At 40.9% G+C, this 21,906-nt stretch overlaps 1 protein-coding gene across 2 annotated transcripts in view; it reads right to left on the reverse strand.

Moving 5' to 3' along the window:
* The window catches only part of LOC127834359 (histone deacetylase complex subunit SAP130-A-like), a 42,598-nt gene that overhangs the window by 2,968 nt on the left and 17,724 nt on the right, over nucleotides 1-21,906 (reverse strand). The window contains exons 7-19 of one of the 2 annotated variants that reach the window (XM_052360120.1): nucleotides 21,801-21,905; nucleotides 21,036-21,227; nucleotides 20,616-20,721; nucleotides 19,716-19,837; nucleotides 18,995-19,207; nucleotides 14,566-14,776; nucleotides 12,569-12,691; nucleotides 11,933-11,983; nucleotides 10,339-10,503; nucleotides 9,669-9,859; nucleotides 7,680-7,814; nucleotides 6,485-6,588; nucleotides 5,743-5,868 (exon numbers count right to left, since the gene is read on the reverse strand). In XM_052360120.1, the coding sequence (XP_052216080.1) occupies nucleotides 5,743-5,868; nucleotides 6,485-6,588; nucleotides 7,680-7,814; nucleotides 9,669-9,859; nucleotides 10,339-10,503; nucleotides 11,933-11,983; nucleotides 12,569-12,691; nucleotides 14,566-14,776; nucleotides 18,995-19,207; nucleotides 19,716-19,837; nucleotides 20,616-20,721; nucleotides 21,036-21,227; nucleotides 21,801-21,905 (1,844 nt within the window). The remainder of the gene's footprint in view (nucleotides 1-5,742; nucleotides 5,869-6,484; nucleotides 6,589-7,679; nucleotides 7,815-9,668; nucleotides 9,860-10,338; nucleotides 10,504-11,932; nucleotides 11,984-12,568; nucleotides 12,692-14,565; nucleotides 14,777-18,994; nucleotides 19,208-19,715; nucleotides 19,838-20,615; nucleotides 20,722-21,035; nucleotides 21,228-21,800; nucleotide 21,906) is intronic. The other variant, XM_052360121.1, reaches the window with a different exon arrangement.

Consider the following 21,906-nt stretch of genomic DNA (forward strand, 5'->3'; position numbering starts at 1 on the left):
AGATACCAGAGTAAGCTCATGTATGATCCCATACCACCCCGGGATACTTGAGTGAGCTCATGTATGATCCCATACCACCCCTAGATACTTGAGTAAGCTCATGTATGATCCTGTACCACCCCTAGATACCAGAGTAAGCTCATGTATGATCCCATACCACCCCTAGATACTTGAGTAAGCTCATGTATGATCCTGTACCACCCCTAGATACTTGAGTAAGCTCATGTATGATCCCATACCACCCCGGGATACTTGAGTAAGCTCATGTATGATCCTGTACCACCCCTAGATACTTGAGTGAGCTCATGTATGATCCTATACCACCCCGGGATACTTGAGTAAGCTCATGTATGATCCCATACCACCCCGGGATACTTGAGTAAGCTCATGTATGATCCTGTACCACCCCTAGATACTTGAGTAAGCTCATGTATGATCCTGTACCACCCCTAGATACTTGAGAAAGCTCATGTATGATCCCATACCACCCCGGGATACTTGAGTAAGCTCATGTATGATCCCATACCACCCCTAGATACTTGAGTAAGCTCATGTATGATCCTGTACCACCCCTAGATACTTGAGAAAGCTCATGTATGATCCCATACCACCCCGGGATACTTGAGTAAGCTCATGTATGATCCTGTACCACCCCTAGATACTTGAGTGAGCTCATGTATGATCCCATACCACCCCGGGATACTTGAGTAAGCTCATGTATGATCCCATACCACCCCTAGATACTTGAGTAAGCTCATGTATGATCCTGTACCACCCCTAGATAATTGAGTAAGCTCATGTATGATCCTGTACCACCCCTAGATACTTGAGTGAGCTCATGTATGATCCCATACCACCCCGGGATACTTGAGTAAGCTCATGTATGATCCCATACCATCCCTAGATACTTGAGTAAGCTCATGTATGATCCCATACCATCCCTAGATACTTGAGTAAGCTCATGTATGATCCTGTACCACCCCTAGATACTTGAGTAAGCTCATGTATGATCCCATACCACCCCTAGATACTTGAGTGAGCTCATGTGTGATCCCATACCACCCCTAGATACTTGAGTAAGCTCATGTATGATCCCATACCACCCCTAGATACTTGAGTGAGCTCATGTATGATCCCATACCACCCCGGGATACTTGAGTAAGCTCATGTATGATCCTGTACCACCCCTAGATACTTGAGTAAGCTCATGTATGATCCCATACCACCCCTAGATACTTGAGTGAGCTCATGTATGATCCCATACCACCCCTAGATACTTGAGTGAGCTCATGTATGATCCCATACCACCCCGGGATACTTGAGTAAGCTCATGTATGATCCTGTACCACCCCTAGATACTTGAGTAAGCTCATCTATGATCCCATACCACCCCGGGATACTTGAGTAAGCTCATGTATGATCCCATACCACCCCTAGATACTTGAGTAAGCTCGTGTATGATCCTGTACCACCCCTAGATACTTGAGTAAGCTCATGTATGATCCTGTACCACCCCTAGATACTTGAGTGAGCTCATGTGTGATCCCGTACCACCCCTAGATACTTGAGTAAGCTCATGTATGATCCCATACCACCCCGGGATACTTGAGTAAGCTCATGTATGATCCCGTACCACCCCTAGATACTTGAGTAAGCTCATGTATGATCCCATACCACCCCTAGATACTTGAGTAAGCTCATGTATGATCCTGTACCACCCCTAGATACTTGAGTAAGCTCATGTATGATCCCATACCATCCCTAGATACTTGAGTGAGCTCATGTATGATCCCATACCACCCCTAGATACTTGAGTAAGCTCATGTATGATCCCATACCATCCCTAGATACTTGAGTAAGCTCATGTATGATCCTGTACCACCCCTAGATACTTGAGTAAGCTCATGTATGATCCCATACCACCCCGGAATACTTGAGAAAGCTCATGTATGATCCTGTACCACCCCTAGATACTTGAGTAAGCTCATGTATGATCCCATACCACCCCTAGATACTTGAGTGAGCTCATGTGTGATCCCATACCACCCCTAGGTACTTGAGTCAGCTCATGTATGATCCCATACCACCCCTAGATACTTGAGTGAGCTCATGTATGATCCCATACCACCCCTAGATACTTGAGTGAGCTCATGTATGATCCCATACCACCCTGGGATACTTGAGTAAGCTCATGTATGATCCTGTACCACCCCTAGATACTTGAGTAAGCTCATGTATGATCCCATACCACCCCTAGATACTTGAGTGAGCTCATGTGTGATCCCATACCACCCCTAGATACCTGAGAAAGCTCATGTATGATCTTGTACCACCCCTAGATACTTGAGTAAGCTCATGTATGATCCCATACCACCCCTAGATACTTGAGTGAGCTCATGTGTGATCCCATACCACCCCTAGATACTTGAGTAAGCTCATGTATGATCCCATACCACCCCTAGATACTTGAGTAAGCTCATGTATGATCCCATACCACCCCTAGATACTTGAGTAAGCTCATGTATGATCCCATACCACCCCTAGATACTTGAGTGAGCTCATGTATGATCCCATACCACCCCGGGATACTTGAGTAAGCTCATGTATGATCCCATACCATCCCTAGATACTTGAGTAAGCTCATGTATGATCCCACACCACCCCTAGATACTTGAGTAAGCTCATGTATGATCCCATACCACCCCTAGATACTTGAGTGAGCTCATGTATGATCCCATACCACCCCGGGATACTTGAGTAAGCTCATGTATGATCCTGTACCACCCCTAGATACTTGAGTAAGCTCATGTATGATCCCACACCACCCCGGGATACTTAAGTAAGCTCATGTATGATCCCATACCACCCCTAGATACTTGAGTAAGCTCATGTATGATCCTGTACCACCCCCAGATACCAGAGTAAGCTCATGTATGATCCCATACCTACCCGGGATACTTGAGTAAGCTCATGTATGATCCCATACCACCCCGGGATACTTGAGTAAGCTCATGTATGATCCTGTACCACCCCTAGATACTTGAGTAAGCTCATGTATGATCCCATACCACCCCGGGATACTTGAGTAAGCTCATGTATGATCCTGTACCACCCCTAGATACTTGAGTAAGCTCATGTGTGATCCCGTACCACCCCCAGATACCAGAGTAAGCTCATGTATGATCCCATACCACCCCGGGATACATGAGAAAGCTCATGTATGATCCTGTACCACCCCTAGATAATTGAGTAAGCTCATGTATGATCCCATACCACCCCTAGATACTTGAGTGAGCTCATGTGTGATCCCGTACCACCCCCAGATACCAGAGTAAGCTCATGTATGATCCCATACCACCCCGGGATACTTGAGTAAGCTCATGTATGATCCCATACTACCCCAGGATACTTGAGTAAGCTCATGTATGATCCCATACCACCCCTAGATACTTGAGTGAGCTCATGTATGATCCCATACCACCCCTAGATACTTGAGTAAGCTCATGTATGATCCCATACCATCCCTAGATACTTGAGTAAGCTCATGTATGATCCCATACCATCCCTAGATACTTGAGTAAGCTCATGTATGATCCTGTACCACCCCTAGATACTTGAGTAAGCTCATGTATGATCCTGTACCACCCCTAGATACTTGAGTAAGCTCATGTATGATCCTGTACCACCCCTAGATACTTGAGTAAGCTCATGTATGATCCTGTACCACCCCTAGATACTTGAGTAAGCTCATGTATGATCCTGTACCACCCCTAGATACTTGAGTGAGCTCATGTATGATCCCATACCACCCCGGGATACTTGAGTAAGCTCATGTATGATCCCATACCACCCCTAGATACTTGAGTAATCTCATGTATGATCCCATACCACCCCTAGATACTTGAGTAAGCTCATGTATGATCCCATACCATCCCTAGATACTTGAGTAAGCTCATGTATGATCCTGAACCACCCCTAGATACTTGAGTAAGCTCATGTATGATCCCATACCACCCCAGGATACTTGAGAAAGCTCATGTATGATCCCATACCACCCCGGGATACTTGAGTGAGCTCATGTATGATCCCATACCACCCCGGGATACTTGAGTGAGCTCATGTATGATCCCGTACCACCCCTAGATACTTGAGTAAGCTCATGTATGATCCTGTACCACCCCTAGATACTTGAGTAAGCTCATGTATGATCCCATACCACCCCTAGATACTTGAGTAAGCTCATGTATGATCCCATACCACCCCTAGATACTTGAGTAAGCTCATGTATGATCCTGTACCACCCCTAGATACTTGAGTAAGCTCATGTATGATCCCATACCACCCCTAGATACTTGAGTAAGCTCATGTATGATCCTGTACCACCCCTAGATACTTGAGTAAGCTCATGTATGATCCTGTACCACCCCTAGATACTTGAGTAAGCTCATGTATGATCCCATACCACCCCGGGATACTTGAGTAAGCTCATGTATGATCCCATACCACCCCTAGATACCTGAGAAAGCTCATGTATGATCCTGTACCACCCCTAGATACTTGAGTAAGCTCATGTATGATCCCGTACCACCCCTAGATACTTGAGTAAGCTCGTGTATGATCCCATACCACCCCGGAATACTTGAGAAAGCTCATGTATGATCCCATACCATCCCTAGATACTTGAGTAAGCTCATGTATGATCCTGTACCACCCCTAGATACTTGAGTAAGCTCGTGTATGATCCTGTACCACCCCTAGATACTTGAGTAAGCTCATGTATGATCCCATACCACCCCAGGATACTTGAGAAAGCTCATGTATGATCCCATACCACCCCGGGATACTTGAGTGAGCTCATGTATGATCCCATACCACCCCGGGATACTTGAGTGAGCTCATGTATGATCCCGTACCACCCCTAGATACTTGAGTAAGCTCATGTATGATCCCATACCACCCCTAGATACTTGAGTGAGCTCATGTATGATCCCATACCACCCCGGGATACTTGAGTAAGCTCATGTATGATCCTGTACCACCCCTAGATACTTGAGTGAGCTCATGTATGATCCCATACCACCCCGGGATACTTGAGTAAGCTCATTTATGATCCCATACCACCCCTAGATACTTGAGTGAGCTCATGTGTGATCCCATACCACCCCTAGATACTTGAGTAAGCTCATGTATGATCCTGTACCACCCCTAGATACTTGAGTAAGCTCATGTATGATCCTGTACCACCCCTAGATACTTGAGTAAGCTCATGTATGATCCCATACCACCCCTAGATACTTGAGTAAGCTCATGTATGATCCCATACCACCCCTAGATACTTGAGTAAGCTCATGTATGATCCCATACCACCCCTAGATACTTGAGTGAGCTCATGTATGATCCTGTACCACCCCTAGATACTTGAGTAAGCTCATGTATGATCCTGTACCACCCCTAGATACTTGAGTAAGCTCATGTATGATCCTGTACCACCCCGGGATACTTGAGTAAGCTCATGTATGATCCTGTACCACCCCTAGATACTTGAGTAAGCTCATGTATGATTCTGTATCACCACGGATACCTGAGTAAGCTCATATTTGATCCCATACCACCCCTAGATACCTGAGTAAGCTTGTGTATGACCCCGGATACCTGAGTAAGCTCGTGTATGACCCCGGATACCTGAGTAAGCTCGTGTATGACCCCGGATACCTGAGTAAGCTTGTGTATGACCCCGGATACCTGAGTAAGCTCGTGTATGACCCCCGACTCCTCCTCCACGAGACTATTGTGTCTGATCGGTGACTCTGGACCAATTGCCGCCTGCAGGCTCTGTAGCGTGCTCTTGAGTTCCTTCTCTAGCTCCACCTACAGGCAAATCATGGGGGACTTATTAGGCCTTTGGAAAACGGGGCTTAATGCATGACCGTAAACATAATTGCAGAAATACTAATGCCGTTAATGGCTTAACACAAGTTAAGAGATCAACATCAAATCAAATGCAGAAATGCACCCTGACTCTACAGCATGGCTTAAAAGACCTTTGCAGAAAAAAGAGAGCTTACAGAAAACAGGGCGTAATGCATGTGCCTAAAGTGTTGTAACATGCAGACTGCACAGGTCAATCTTGGACCACACTTTAGGCACATGCAATAAAGCCCAGGGCGATCTTAATCACCTTCTTAATCTGAAAAACAAGTGCATTTAAGTTAACCCTTTACCTCTCAGATATGCATTTTAACTCATTTGAAGTCCCTTAAAAATCAAATTAAATTATAGACAGTTTTGAACAGATTCAAATGTTAAAGGCTTCATTTCTAACCCTGAGATACTGAATTGCAGCAAACAGCAGAAAACCTGAACACACAGGGAGTTTCTCTCAGGCTGTTCTGGTTATATACTGGTTGCAAGTAGCCATTTTTGCGTTGCTTCTGAGAAGAAAAGGGTTAAAATAGATGGAGTACTGTTCAAAATGTTACCATACCAGATCCTCTATCTGTGCTGCCATGTGATACAGTTTCCAGCCCGAAGTCTTTTGAACAACCCCTTTCTGATTAGATAACTCATTCACTGTGGGTCTTCTCTCGTCTGAAACCAAGCAAAAATTGTGATATTTGGATAATTAACCAGTTGAACATAGCTTAATCAGTTTGACTTCAGTATTTGAATTAAGTGAAGCCTCCTTTTGGGAAAGTAGGGCTAAATACCGGTGTGTTAAGTGTTCAAGATAAGCCTGTGAGGTCTGCACAGGCTAATCATGGATGACCCTTTCTCCTCTTGTTATTTTTTGCTTAAAGGAAGTCCCTTTTTAGCAAAAATCCATAGAAGGCAGAAATGTCTTCCCTAAGAAGCCTTGTGGACTTTACAGGCTAATAAAGGATGACACTTGACACATATACATTTAGCCCCTTTTCACAAGAGTTTGGTTCATTAACTGGATTTTTAACCATGGGCTTATATTCATCCCTGAAATGTAATCATTTAACCCTTTCAGAGCGGAAACCGAATTTTAAAGGCCTTTGCAAACAGTTTGGATCCAGATGAGACGCCACAGAACGTGGCGTCTCATCAGGATCCAAACTGTTTGCTATTCTGATAGTATTCTTTAAAAAAATCGAAGAAAATGCTAATTTTAGAAATTCAGCACACGACATTTAAGCAGACGACAAATTTCCCAGCATGCAAAGGGTTAACTTTCAAAGAGGCCTACTTAAAACAAAAATTTGGTAAAAGCTTTACAGCGTTTTTTTCCCACCACTTTGGGAATGGGGCCGGGTCCCTTTGGATTGAGAAAAATCGTGGCGTTTTGACTAACATTGGGAAATCTGTGTTGTTGTTATTTTGCTGCTAGAAAATGCTTCAAAATTGAGGAAACAAGTGTGTCGAGTATTATATTTACTAAGGTTGATTTTATATGGATGGGATTTGAACAAAATATTGATAAAAAAAAAAATTTTTTTTTTTTTTTTTGGTTCCATTGGAAATTTTTAGCTCTCATTTGGAAAAAATATATACTTTTTTCCATTGGGAATGGGTCCGGTTACCGGTCCCGATTTTGAATGAAAAAAAAACACTGCAAAAGAGTTGTCCCTGATTAGCCTGGGCCAACTACTGCACAGTTAATCTGGTACAACACTTAACACACATGAATTAAGCCCCGTTTTAACAGAGAACTTTACCTTTTGGTTTAACGTCAGTGTATCTATTGAAGTGATTCACTTTGGGTTTCCAGGAGATGCTGTAGAAGTTCAACAGGGCGATGTTGGGTCGGCACTTTTCCAGGGTCCATCGCACACCATCATCATCAACGTATTCTGAGGAAAACACATATGTTACCAACTAGGCGTTTGCGTTCTTGAGTTATCATCCGAAAATCATTTTACTATTTCGGGTCACCGTGACCTTGACCTTTGACCTTGTGACCTCAAAATCAATAGGGGTCATCTGCTAGTCATGATCAATCTACCTATGAAGTTTCATGATCCTAGGCGTATGCGTTCTTGAGTTATCATCCGAAAACCATTTTACTATTTCGGGTCACCGTGACCTTGACCTTTGACCTAGTGACCTCAATCAATAGGGGTCATCTGCCAGTCATGATCCATCTAACGTTGATGTTTCATGATCCTAGGCGTATGCGTTCTTGAGTTATCAACCGGAAACCATTTTATTATTTAGGGTCACCGTGACCTTGACCTTTGACCTAGTGACCTGAAAATCAATAGGGGTCATCTGCAAGTCATGATCAATCTACCTATGAAGTTTTATGATCCTAGATGTATGCGTTCTTGAGTTATCATCCAAAAACCATTTTACTATTTAGGGTCACCGTGACCTGACCTTTGACCTAGTGACCTCAAAATCAATAGGGGTCATCTGCGAGTCATGATCAATGTACCTATGAAGTTTCATGATCCTAGGCCCAAGCGTTCTTGAGTTATCATCTGACAACCACCTGGTGGACGGACTGACAGACCTACCGACCGACAGACCCACATGAGCAAAGCAATATACCCCCTCTTCTTCGAAGGGGGGCATAAATATATCTAAATGACCAGTAATGGGGTAAAATTCTCACTGTTAACCCCTTTACATTAAGATTTTAACGCTGTTGTCTCTTGCAAAGTCAAATTAAATTCAACACCTTTTTTATTAGATTCAAGTTTTAAAGGCTTCATTTCTGAATCTAAGGTACTGATGACACATCAACATAAAACCTTACAAACATGCGATATATATAACATATATAGCCATTTTCACTTTGCTGCGGAGAGATAAAGGGCTATGAAGCATGACAGTTGTTTTTCGAGAGTATTATTCATACTTTATGGGCACATTTTTGATTTTTATGTTATCAAACTATGAGGTTTACAATGATGCTTGAAGAGAGCAATCACTGTTAAACAAAGTACTTTTCCATACAGCTCTGGTTAAAACTTACCTAAAACTGCCTGATAGGTAACAAACTTTAGAGTACAGACTTGATTGGATGGACACAGCCTTGGCCAAAAATTAAGCTCTTTAATTGTTCAATGACTTATGTCCTACTTACAACAAATACTGGAAATGACAAGTGTGGGAAATTGGGTCAAAATGCGTAGCTCCCAAGATCCAAGTGTAGCTTCCAGGAATCAAGCACACCTTACTGGAAAATCCCCAGAACCAAGCATACCTTACTGGGAAATCCCCAGAACCAAGCGTACCTTACTGGGAAATCCCCAGAACCAAGCGTACCTTACTGGGAAATCCCCAGAACCAAGCGTACCTTACTGGGAAATCCCCAGAACCAAGCATACCTTACTGGGAAATCCCCAGAACCAAGCGTACCTTTCTGGGAAATCCCCAGAACCAAGCGTACCTAACTGGGAAATCCCCAGAACCAAGCGTACCTTACTTGGAAATCCCCATAATCAAGCGTACCTTACTGGGAAATCCCCAGAACCAAGCGTACCTTACTGGGAAATCCCCAGAACCAAGCGTACCTTACTGGGAAATCCCCAGAACCAAGCGCACCTTACTGGGAAATCCCCAGAACAAAGCCTACCTTACTGGGAAATCCCCAGAACCAAGCCTATCTTAATGGGAAATCCCCAGAACCAAGCGTACCTTACTGGGAAATTCCCAGAACCAAGCGTACCTTACTGGGAAATCCCCAGAACCAAGCGTACCTTCCCGGAGGTCCATCTGATCATCATCAAAGTCGTCGTCATCATCATCATCCTCATCCTCGCTGTCAAGGTCGTCCTCCCCCACCTCATGCTGGGCCTCGTGTTTGTCCAACACTTCCTGTTTCACGCAGGCCTCTACCAGCTTGTCAAACACGTTGACAGGCGTGTCTCGTATCTCCTCCGTAGCCTGTCTGCTCAATAGAAGTAAGTTAATTTTTCAATCAAGCAATATAATATTATGCATTGTGTATATTGTATATATGATATTTTCAATATTTATAGCAAAAAGACACCAAACCAACAACTTGAATATATCATTATCCCAAAATGTTATAAAAAAGCTCTGATCTACTTCAACTACAAAAATATCCTCAAATATTACATCAGACAATTTTACATCAGTGTTTTTTCTCTCACCCTTTTGGGAATGGGGCAGAGTTGTTTTGACTTAAATTAAGAAATTAGTGTTGTTTTCTAACAAATACATAAAAATTGAGAATAAAAGTGCTCTCAATATTATATTTACTAAGGCTTAATTTAAAGAGCCTGGAGATGACCTAAATGTGTTGTTTTTTTTAAACATTTCATTGGGAATGTTAACTGCTGGAAATGGGTCCCTATAATGGCTCCAAATTTTTGTATGAAAAGACACACTATAACATGTACTTACAGCACTTGTTTGCGGCGTTTCCGTGGCGATGCCTCGGGCGTGCTGTTAGTGTAGCCATTCTCATGCACGTCGTGTTCGTGCTTTATTTTCAGCTCGCCGTGCGAAGGCTGGGTGGGAGTGGTGGCTTCACTGGACAGGGCCGTGTCCGTCGATGACTGGCTCTCTCTGTGAAATTAGTTTTAATATATTCATTATAGCATGATTGTATCAAAAGCCTATGGCTTATTAAAACACTCTTGAGTCCCTTTCCTGGGTAGAACCAGTACTTGGTGTACTTTAGGAAGATCTAACGAACACTTCCACAGTGAGGAGGCAGCCTAACAAAGGCTAAAATAGAAGGAATAAAGCCCTAAACCAATATAAAGAATAAACCCATAAGAACTGGAAAACAAAAGTAGGATCAACTATAAGTATATTGAATACAACAAAATCTTGTATCTTCATGTGCCCATTACCGGTGGTAAATGGAGAACTTAATTGTGACAAAATAAAACAATAGACATATTCCCCTCCAAACAGGGCTTTGAACTAGCGACCCCATGTACTGTCCAAGGCCAATACGCATATGAAGTATAAAGCCAATTGGTCAATTTGTTGACGAGTTATTGATCGGAAACAATTTTCACACTTAATGTGACAGTGACCTTGACCATTGACCTAGTGACCCCAATTTCAATAGGGGTCATCTACTGTCCAAGGCCAATGCACATGTGAAGTATCAAGCAATTCGGGCTATTGGTTGATAATTCATTGATCGGAAACTATTTTCACACTTAGTGTGAAAGTGACCTTGACCTTTGACCCAGTGACCCCAATTTCATTTGAGGTCATCTACTGTCCAAGGCCAATGCAAATGTGAAGTATCAAGCCAATCAGGCAATGGGTTGATTAGCTATTGATCAGAAACGCATTTACACTTAGTGTGATAGTGACATTGACCTTTGACCTAGTGACCCCAATTTAAAAAGGGGTCATCTACTGTCCAAGGCCAATGCACATGTGAAGTATCAAGCCAATCAGTCAATCAATGACAAGTGATTGATTGGAAACGAAAAGGTCTACCTACATTCAGACTGGTCCACTGACAGGTCTACCGACAGACAGCCAGCAAAACAATATACCCCTTCTTCTTTGAAGAGGGGCATTACAATACAGAAATTTAAAGAAAGCATTATTATCATCAAATGTGTGGTTATTTTTCTTTTTTATTTAATATGCAACTACTGAACCAAATAGAACAAAAAATAAATTAAAGGCATTTTTATAAACAAGTGATTAAGATTACTGCCTTGGTGTCAATCGTTAAAACACAAGTTAGTGCTTCAAATAGTTTTTCAAAAATCTGAATTATCACCTTACTTTATGATACATTCCAAACAAAGGCAAATAATTTCAAGACAGCAACAAAATGTTTTGAAATAAATTATCAACTAACATGTAACATTGAATATAAATTTTACATTTAAAAGCGTACACCAATTTAAGCTGTTCAAAAGTCAGCCCTTCAGTTAAAAAGCAAAATAATGGAACAAAAAAGTGTTAAGTCTGTAACAGTGTTTTCAACTAAGAGAAGCAGGGCTTTGTTGATACTTACGAAAATGGTGACTCACGGAGGCCACGAGTCGGGTGTTCTACTTTTATCAGCCTAAAAACAACATGGGCCGACATTTAATTGGCAGTTATAGGTCTACTTTTATCAGCCTTAAAACAAAATGGGTTGACATAGGCAGCAGGCAGCTTTCAAATGAAAGCTAAACAGTTTTAGTCCAGCAGAAACACAAAATAAATAAACTTCTTTCCATCTATTTGAAAAAAATATATAATCACAGCAGGGGTTTTGCAAAAATAATCTCATTAGCTGTTTTTTCTCTCCATACAGTTGTCAACCCCACCCTCTTTGTTTGGAAAACTTTCTTTGCCCCTAATTTGTCTAATGTATCAGATTGTATTTCTAAATCAAAGAGTGGTTTGGAGAAAATGGACAAAAAAGTCTCGTTCTGATAAAACTACATTGAATGCATGTGCCTTAAGTGCCGTACCAGATTAGCTGGAACCCTGTGCCTACACTGGATTTTTGCTTCGAATAGACCTCCTTTAAACCAAAATAAAAGCGGAAAGTGTTGTACCTGATAATCCTGCGCTTATTGCACAGGCTTATCTGGGACAACAATTTACACACATGCATTAAACCCAGTTTTCCTACAACCACCCTCAATATATCAGCACTCACCCTGAGGCGGGTGTTTTAGGGGAACTCATGTTGGAGACAGGGGTGCTGTCGAGTCTCAACTCAGGTCTCGGGCTCGGAACATCACCGCCCGACATCGCTAGCTGCTTCTTCACAGCTGAGATGCTGAAATATGAGAGATGAGCCTTACTCTGTGAAAAAGGGGTTTAATGCATGTGCGTAAATTGTCATCTCAGATTAACCCTAGGCAGTCCGCACAGGCCAATCAGGGACAACACTTTCCGCCTAAATTGGATTTTTGCTAAGAAGAAACTTTCTTGAAACTAAAAATATCATAAGAGGGGAAAGTGTCGTCCCTGATAAGCCTGTGCGGACTGGACAAGCTAATCTAGGATGACACTACGCACATGTATTTAACCCCTTTTTCACAGAGCGCATCTCATATCTTTGAGGAATTGGAATAGATTATGCTTTCTAGTCATATATTATATTGCACCTTTTCATTATGTTTGTAACAGCTTTGTTCTTAACAAGAAACCGTCGGAGACGGGTGATGCTCCCCAAAGGTTATTTTTGTCACAATATTGCACTATATATTCAGATAAAAGGAAACGTCTTGAGGGCACAGTAGTTGGGGGGACAAGATTTTTTTTAAGAAAATTTCACAGGGCCATAACTCTGTGAAAAATCATCTGACCAGAACCCGCTGATAGTATGCACATCTCCTCTTGGTAGTGAAGCTTCCCATAAAGTTTCATTGAATTCGGTCATTAGTTGCCAAGAAAATTGTGTAAGAACGGACAGACAGACACACACACGGACAGACGAAGCGGTGACTGTATGCTCCCCCCAAAATAAATTTTGGGGGAGCATAATAAAGTATTATAAACTTACAGATCTTATTAACATACATTGAATAGAGTAATCTTATATTTAAATACTTAAATAACTGAATATTGAAACACCAATGTTGCAATTTGTTGCAATCCCTGAACCCTTTCCTGCTCAAGAAGCAAAGTGAAAATGGCTACAGGCAACAGCATAAAAACCAGCTGACACAAGTGAGTAACTAGCAGTCCAGCTGACACCAGTAACTAGCAGTCCAGCTGACACCAGTGAGTTACTAGCAGTTCAGCTAACACCAGTGAGTAATTAGCAGTCTGTTAAAGTGTTACGCTTTTGCTGCTCATCAATTCATTATCTTTTTTAAATAAAGCATTTAAAACTCAAACCTTATCAAACAAGCGATGTGTTTGTGAAACACTATGTCCCCATATGACTTTTGACCTTGAAGGATGACCTTGACCTTTCACCACTCAAAATGTGCAGCTCCATGAGATACACATGCATGCCAAATATCAAGTTGCTACTTTCAATATTGCAAAAGTGTACATTAATGAGCGATTTTGACACATATATTTGACCTTTGACCTTAAAGGATGACCTTGATCGTGACTTTTTACCACTCAAAATGTGCAGCTCCATGAGATACACATGCATGCCAAATATGAAGTTGCTATCTTCAATATTGTAAAAGTTATGGCAAATGTTAAAGTTGGGGACAACAAACACACAAACCAACCAACAGACAGGGCAAAAACAATATGTCCCCCACTAAAGTGGGGAGGGGGGGACATAAAAAGGGCTTAACTTTAATTTGATTTTGTAAAGGACTCCAAACACCCCGAAGTGCATATCTGAGTGGTTAAGGGTATAAAATAGAAATATAACAAGCAAATTCGTTGAATTGATATCCCCCTCCAATATGCTTCTGGACACAAAAGTGTTATATTTGACACTCAAAAAAGCATTTTTTCAAAATACAAAGGGCCATTACTCCGTTATTAACAGATGGTGTACAATGCCATTTGGCATGCATCATCCTCTTATCCATATATATACTCATACCAAGTTTCAATGAAATCCTCCAAAGCACTTCCAAGATATGGCTCCAGACGGACGGACGGAAAGACGGACATAGCCAAAACAATATCCCTCCGCCTATGGCGGGGGATAATGAAGCCACAAAATGTGCCTACCCTTCGTTGGTCCTCTTTCTGAGAATGCTAGGCCGCGGTGATGAGTTTGGATTCTGCACAGGGGTAGAGCTAGGCGTGTTGGGCGAGGGGTGACCGATCTGCGACACTTGACCTTGACTCTGGTGCGCTGCCACTGCAGCAAACAGACTGCTGGCAGCGGCACTTGTGTGAGGCAACATGGGCGCTGTGGTGACAGTGGTACTTTGTTTGACTGGAAAAAAGAGCAGAAATCTAATAATGTCTGATAATTTAATACCACAGACATTTGAGAGCCAGCATGGTATATTGGCCTTCTTTAACATACGCTGATAGCTCTGTATTTCTTTTCAAGAAATGAATTCCACTTCAACACCACACAGACTCTAAAAGCCAATTTATCATACCACCACATTGATATCTGCTTGATATCCTGTTGCCTGATATCTATTTTTATATCACGGTCAACAGGAAGTTCATATATCAGTCATGTGTGGAGGCTACTAAGACTTATTTACAATGTTTTGTTTTATTGTAAAACTGAATCAGATTTATCAAAACAAACAATTTGATACCAAGAGGTATTACATTTAATCCACAAATAGCAACAAAAACAGAAAAAAACGTATTTTTTCAAATATTAAGAATGAATAAGTACATGCTGATGACGTCATGTAACAAACAGACTACTTTTTTTGACACGCCTTCATATGCAAACATCAAAGGTCAAACGTTATGTCAAAAGTTCAGCAATTATTATAAACAGACCAAACAAATAAACCAAACAATAAAACAGTAGTAAAAATAAAATAGAAACAAACTTCAAAATAAAACCCAATGTAATATGGATTATATCATGATTTAATTTTAAATTATAAATTATTATTAAGGTTGCCGCATTATTTGACTAAGAAATACAAAAACTCTACACAGACAACATTTTGGGTGCAACAATACCAAAATCACTCCTGAATACCATTTGATTCAACAACTCCCTGCATTTTGGCCTACGAGGAACCCATGAGCAGTACAATTTAAGGTTAGCTAAATTATTAAATGACAGACTTTCAGTGCTAAAAATGTGAGTCTAAAATTTGATAAATTTTGGGAATGCATATCTTTATATAATCCCGTATTAAACCAAATTATTTTGTTTAACCTCAAACATCTTGAATTTGACATGAAACGTTCTGAATACTTACTTAAATATAATAAACACAACTCCTTGCTATTATACACATTTTTTAAGATAGGGTGATGTCAAACTCAAGACAGATGCTTTAGGAAATGAATTTCTTGAGTTCAATGAACGGCAGACAAGGACCAGAATTGGAGCAAATGCATCAGATAACAGAAAAATTCATCCTAAGACGTTTTTCCTCCCCACAATTAAGAAATAGGGACCCTATTTACATTTACAATCAGTACAGTGATTAAAGGCCACACGGCTTCAGCACTGATGATAGCCCATTTTATCTGGCAACAAGAACCGGGCCCTTAACTGACAGTTCCGATCAGTGGTACCTACGGCAGAAACTTGGTGAAAAAAAAAATTGCCAAGATGTTGAAAACTATGGCCGGTTTTGAAAAAACATAAGTAATCATTCTGCTAGAAAACGCCTTGTTAAAAAACTCAGGGATTCCAATATCATACCCACCGAAATCATGCAAATAACAGGACACAAAACGTACAGTCAATAATCAATTACAGTGAAATATCTATCTCTATCTCTCGGTTAATGTCCAGATTTATTTGTATAGCTCTCCCATCATAGCCTTGAAGACATCTATGGACGTGGAACTGACCACATGTTCTGGGAGACCATTCCAGAGGCGTATTCCAGTTGGGAACAAGATGCGTTTGTGAAACACAATGTCCCCCTATATGACGTTTGACTTTGAAGGATGACCTTGACCTTGTGAAGGATGACCTTGACCTTTCACCACTCAAAATGAGTAGCTCCATGAGATACACATGCATGCCAAATATCAAGTTGGTATATTCAATATTGCAAAAGTATTCATAAAATAAGAGATTTGGGCCACATATATTTGACCTCTGACCTTGAAGGATGACCTTGACCTTTCACCACTCATAATGTGCAGCTCCATGAGATGCACATGATGCCAAATATCAAGTTGCTATCTTCAATATTGCAAAAGTATTTATAAAATAAGCGATTTGGGCCACATATATTTGACCTCTGACCTTGAAGGATGACCTTGACCTTTCACAACTCAAAATGTGCAGCTCCATGAGATACACATGCATGCCAAATATCAAGTTGCTATCTTCAATATTGCAAAAGTATTCATAAAATGAGCGATTTTGGCCATATATATTTGACCTCTGACCTTGAAGGATGACCTTGACCTTTCACCACTCAAAATGTGCAGCTTCATCAGATACACATGCATGCCAAATATGAAGTTGCTATCTTCAATATAGCAAAAAATATTGCAAAATGTTAAAGTTGGCGCAAACAGACAGACCAACAGACAGGGCAAAAACAATATGTCCCCCACTACTATAGTGGGGGACATAAAAAGGAAAACTGGTAGGCGTTGACGGTGGTTAATGGCACTTTGTAGCAGTTTGCATGGCCTCTGGTGTGCACTCCTGCTGGTATAAGTACACTTCTTGCGTTGATGTCCACTAAGTTGTTAATGATCCTGTACATCATGACATCTTTGGGGCTTTAGCCGTTTGACGTCTGGATTCAAGTGTTGTCCAACCAAGCTTGTTCATCATTGCAGAAATTTCCAAACAAACACAAAAAAGATGTTCAAACCTTTTACCATCATGTTCTACTGCAACTCTATCTGTTTCATGCACTTCTGTCAACACTTCCGAAATAAACATTTCTCTCCCCACCCACCCAGCAGTTTCAAAAGCACAACTTCTTGGCCAAATCCAATAAATGGCATGTTTTTGGAGCTGTACTTAACGTGCAGAACCTCAATATCTACGCACAACAACCACAGTAAACCAAATGCGCAGTATATATTCCAAATTCTAATAAAAACATCATTCAGTTCTTTACACGTGTTGACACACTGCGAAGATGTGAGCAACTGAACTGGCCTTGACATGTTACAACCGTTATCAAGTTTTGCCTTTAAAATGCATTATATATGCTTTCATTTTGTGTAATAAAGTATTGATGCTTGAAGTTTTGTTGCAGAATTAAAGAAGAAAGAGAAAGAAACAGCATTATTAAATTACAATAAATGACGCTTCTTTTCATGTCAAGGAAAATTGCTATTTTTAGAAAAATTCATGCGCGATTATGCAGCGGCTCCAGGGCGTAGCGATTATTTTCCATTATTTCTTAAAAAACGGGGTGAGTGGTGTCAGTGGTATGATAAACAGAAAAACAGGTTACTGCCGGATCGTTTTGTAATATATCAGACTCGGCAAGCCTCGCTGTTATTTTATTCTAAGCCTCGCCTAATATATTACAAAACGATCAGGCAGTAACCTGTTATTCTCTATGTATTCTATCTGTGTTAATATGAGTCTCACTCTGGAAAACTGGGCTTAATTCATGGGACAACACAGGCTTAATTCGTGGGACAACACAGGCTTACTTCGTGGGACAACACAGGCTTAATTCGTGGGACAACACAGGCTAAATTTATGGGACAACACAGGCTTAATTCATGGGACAACACAGGCTAAATTCATGGGACAACACAGGTTAAATTCATGGGACAACACAGGCTAAATTCATGGGACAACACAGGCTAAATTCATGGGATGACACAGGCTTAATTCATGGGATGACACAGGCTTAATTCATGGGACAACACAGGCTTAATTCATGGGACGACACAGGCCTAATTCATGGCACAACACAGGCTTAATTTATGGGACAACACAGGCAAAATTCATGGGACACAGACTAAATTCATGGGAAGACACAGGCTTAATTCATAGGACAACACAGGCTTAATTCATGGGAAGACACAGGCTTAATTCATGGGACAAAGGTTTAATTCATGGGACAACAAAGGCTTAATACATGGGATGACACAGGCTTAATTTGTGGGACAACACAGGCTAAATTCATGGGACAACACAGGCTAAATTCATGGGACAACACAGGCTGCATCAATTGTACAACACAGGCTAAATTCATGGAAAGACACAAGCTAAATTCATGAGACAACACAGGCTAAATTCATGGTACAACACAGGCTAAATTCATGGGAGGACACAGGCTTATCTGAGACGATTCTTTACGCCAAGACTGGATTTAATTTGAAGCGACTTCCTTTGAACTAAAAATCCCATAAAAGCTGAAAGTGCCACAGGACAATGCTTTACACACATGCATTAAGCCCTGTTTTCATACAATGCAGCTAATAATATAATGAAATATAATGATTTTACAGAAATTTATGGCCTATTTACACAAATCAATTAAATAACTTTAGGTCTCAGACGTACCTTCCGCATGACTTGGCTGAAGCTGGATTGCCGCTGTCAAGCCCCCGGTGGTGTGTGGAGCAGCATGACGTATCGCGTCAGGCACCACCATCATCTGGTTGTAGCGCACGGAGCCTGCGCTACCTACCGCAGTGGCAACTGTCAATGGTGACTGGCTTACAGAGTTGAGAGAAGCCTGGAGAGAGTTGGCTGCCTCTCTGCCCAATGACTGCACTGTAAATGAAATAAACATACAATACAAATAAACTACAAATAAAATCTGGGACAACACTTTACACACATGCTTTTAGCCCTATTTTCTCATGGCAAGGCCTCTCTGTCTTAGGACTGCATTGTGAACAAAAACCAAAAGGAATTGTGGAAAAATTAAGAATCATGTGTATGATTTTTATAACTTCTAGTTTACATTTGATATGCAAAAGGACATCTTGAGAAAAATTGCTTATTAACCTGGCTCTGAGAAAACAGGGCTTAATGCATACGCATACAATTGGGGGGATGCGAATAAAAGAAGTAAGATAGAATTTTATCACTCAGGTACATACTTTGCACCTTTTGTAGACCCTTAAAAAATCATATTAAATTCAAGATCTTTCTTACTAGATTCAAGTTTTAAATCCTTCATTTTGACCATAATATACCCACAAGCTGTTCTGGTATTATGCTGGTTGCATATAGCCATTTTTCATTTTGCCTATGAGTAGGAAAGGGATAAACCTACGTGTTGTGCGACCATGGAGCTGGGCCACAGCAGCCAATCCAGACTTCATCATCATCTGGTAGTAGGGGTTCTCAGGGGACATCTGGAGCACCGGGGGCAGGAAGGGGACCGCAGCCAACGACCTGAAGGACGGGTTGAAAAAAAAAAGATAAATAAGCCTTTTGCCCTCTGGCAAAAATGGTTTTAATGCATATACATTAATATTTATTAAACCAAACAAATGTTAAGCTAGTTTTTTTCATGGGACATCTGGAGCACTAGGGCGAAGGAAGTGTACGGCAGCCAACGTCCTGCAACAATATTACATTTGAAAGATTGGAAAACAACCGCCAATGACATCACTTGTTACAAAAATGCTACTAGTGCACTTTGCTGATAATTGCACATATGCGGAGGATTTAAAATAATAAATATTCTGCTGAATCTGTAACATCCTCTCACCCTCCCTTTCCCCTTCTTTTTTCAAATTTCCATGAATCTCAGAAGTTACTCCTTGTTATTCGGATCCATGGATATCTGCTCACAAATTACATCCCTGAATTTGAGATCTTGAACACATGGATAACTTAGGACATGCCATCATCAGCGGAAAACATTTGAAGTTTGAGAAGCATCATCCAGACAGACATCTTGAAAGGTTGGTCAATTTACGATTTAACCCTTTGATGCATTTGTAGTCCCTTAGAACGTTAAATTTAATTTAATACCTTTCTTATTAAATTCAAGTTTTAAAGGCTACATTTCCAACCCTTAGATACTGATGAGCAGCAAACAGCCTAAATCTGAACTTGAGTTACTCGCAGGCTATTCTGGTTGCATGCTGGTTGCAAAAGCCATTTTCACTTTGCTTCTTATGAGGGAAAGGGTTAAATGACATTTCACAAACATCCCACAACTTACGACGTGCGTGCCTCTGTGTGTGATAGGGAGTTACTGGCCACTGTGGTCACTGGGAGGTTCCCTGTCCGGTACTGCAGGTTGAACAAGCCAGGCTGACCAGGGCCACCTGTGAAGTAAAAATGCGTCGTTGTTAAATGTTCACATATAGATAATTTTATTTTTAACGGAAGCTCCAGCCACCTGTATTAGAGGTTTAACATTTGGGAATACAATTGTTTTCAAAAATACATTTAATTATTTACTAAGCTTCAACTAAAGCAGCTGGATAAGTAGATGATTTTATTGTTCGTATTTACTTTTTAAATTGGTTTTGGAAACCTTCAATTAGGAATTTTAGGCAGTCATTTCTTTATCAGATTGGGAATGGGTCAAATTTGGGCCCCAACTTTGACTGAACACACAGACTGGCACATTGTGTACCTTGTGGGGTGGACTGCTGAGCCACAGTAGTTGCGTGGGAGTGCGCAGGCTGTGGTTGGGGGTGGGAGACCGCGCTGCCGTGTGGGAGGGGATCCACACGGTGATCCATGTGGGATGAGGTGACTGCGGGGGTGGGCGAGGCCAGCACGTGGCTTGTGACCACCTGGTGCTGGCGTTGCGGTGGCACTTTGGCTGGAGTGGAGGAAAATATGATTCAATAATTGTGTAGGACATTTTTGTCACAATAATGTCACTCATAAGTCAAAGTACAGAATTAAATTGTATTCTTATCTTATTTAGAGTAGAACAATTAAATGTGAGCCCCGCTCTCTTAATATTGGGATTTATGAATGTGCAGATTATGTCACTCAATAAATTGGTGAAAGAAAAGAACTGAATCTTTCCTTCTAAAATAATAATTAAATATTTATAACATTATTGATTTCACAGGCTTTTTTTAATATTGTAAAATAATGTATTATTGTCTGCACGAAATTCATTGTTGTTTTTTTTAAATTACTTTTTCTTTGACATGTAAATTCATGCTTTCCTTATTTTGGAAAAAAAATTGTGTCAGTCTTTTTCCGATGTGTTTGTGTAAATTTGTAGATAGGTAAATCCACAAAATCAACAAATATTATACCCCACAAATAATTTTAATTTTACAGTTTTATAATCACACAATAGAGGGAGAATATTAAAAACAACACTAAATCTGTGTTACTTTGCCTTTTATTAAATGTTTACTTGAAATGACTGACCCACCTATGGGTATTGTTGCTACGGTGGTACCAGCTGACATGCTGGGTATCGTAACCGTGGCTACAGATGCTGCCATTGTTGCTGATGATAATGTGTTCATGGGCTGACC

The sequence above is a fragment of the Dreissena polymorpha genome, chromosome 6, assembly GCF_020536995.1.
Source record: "Dreissena polymorpha isolate Duluth1 chromosome 6, UMN_Dpol_1.0, whole genome shotgun sequence".
In the NCBI taxonomy this organism is placed as follows: Eukaryota; Metazoa; Mollusca; class Bivalvia; order Myida; family Dreissenidae; genus Dreissena; species Dreissena polymorpha.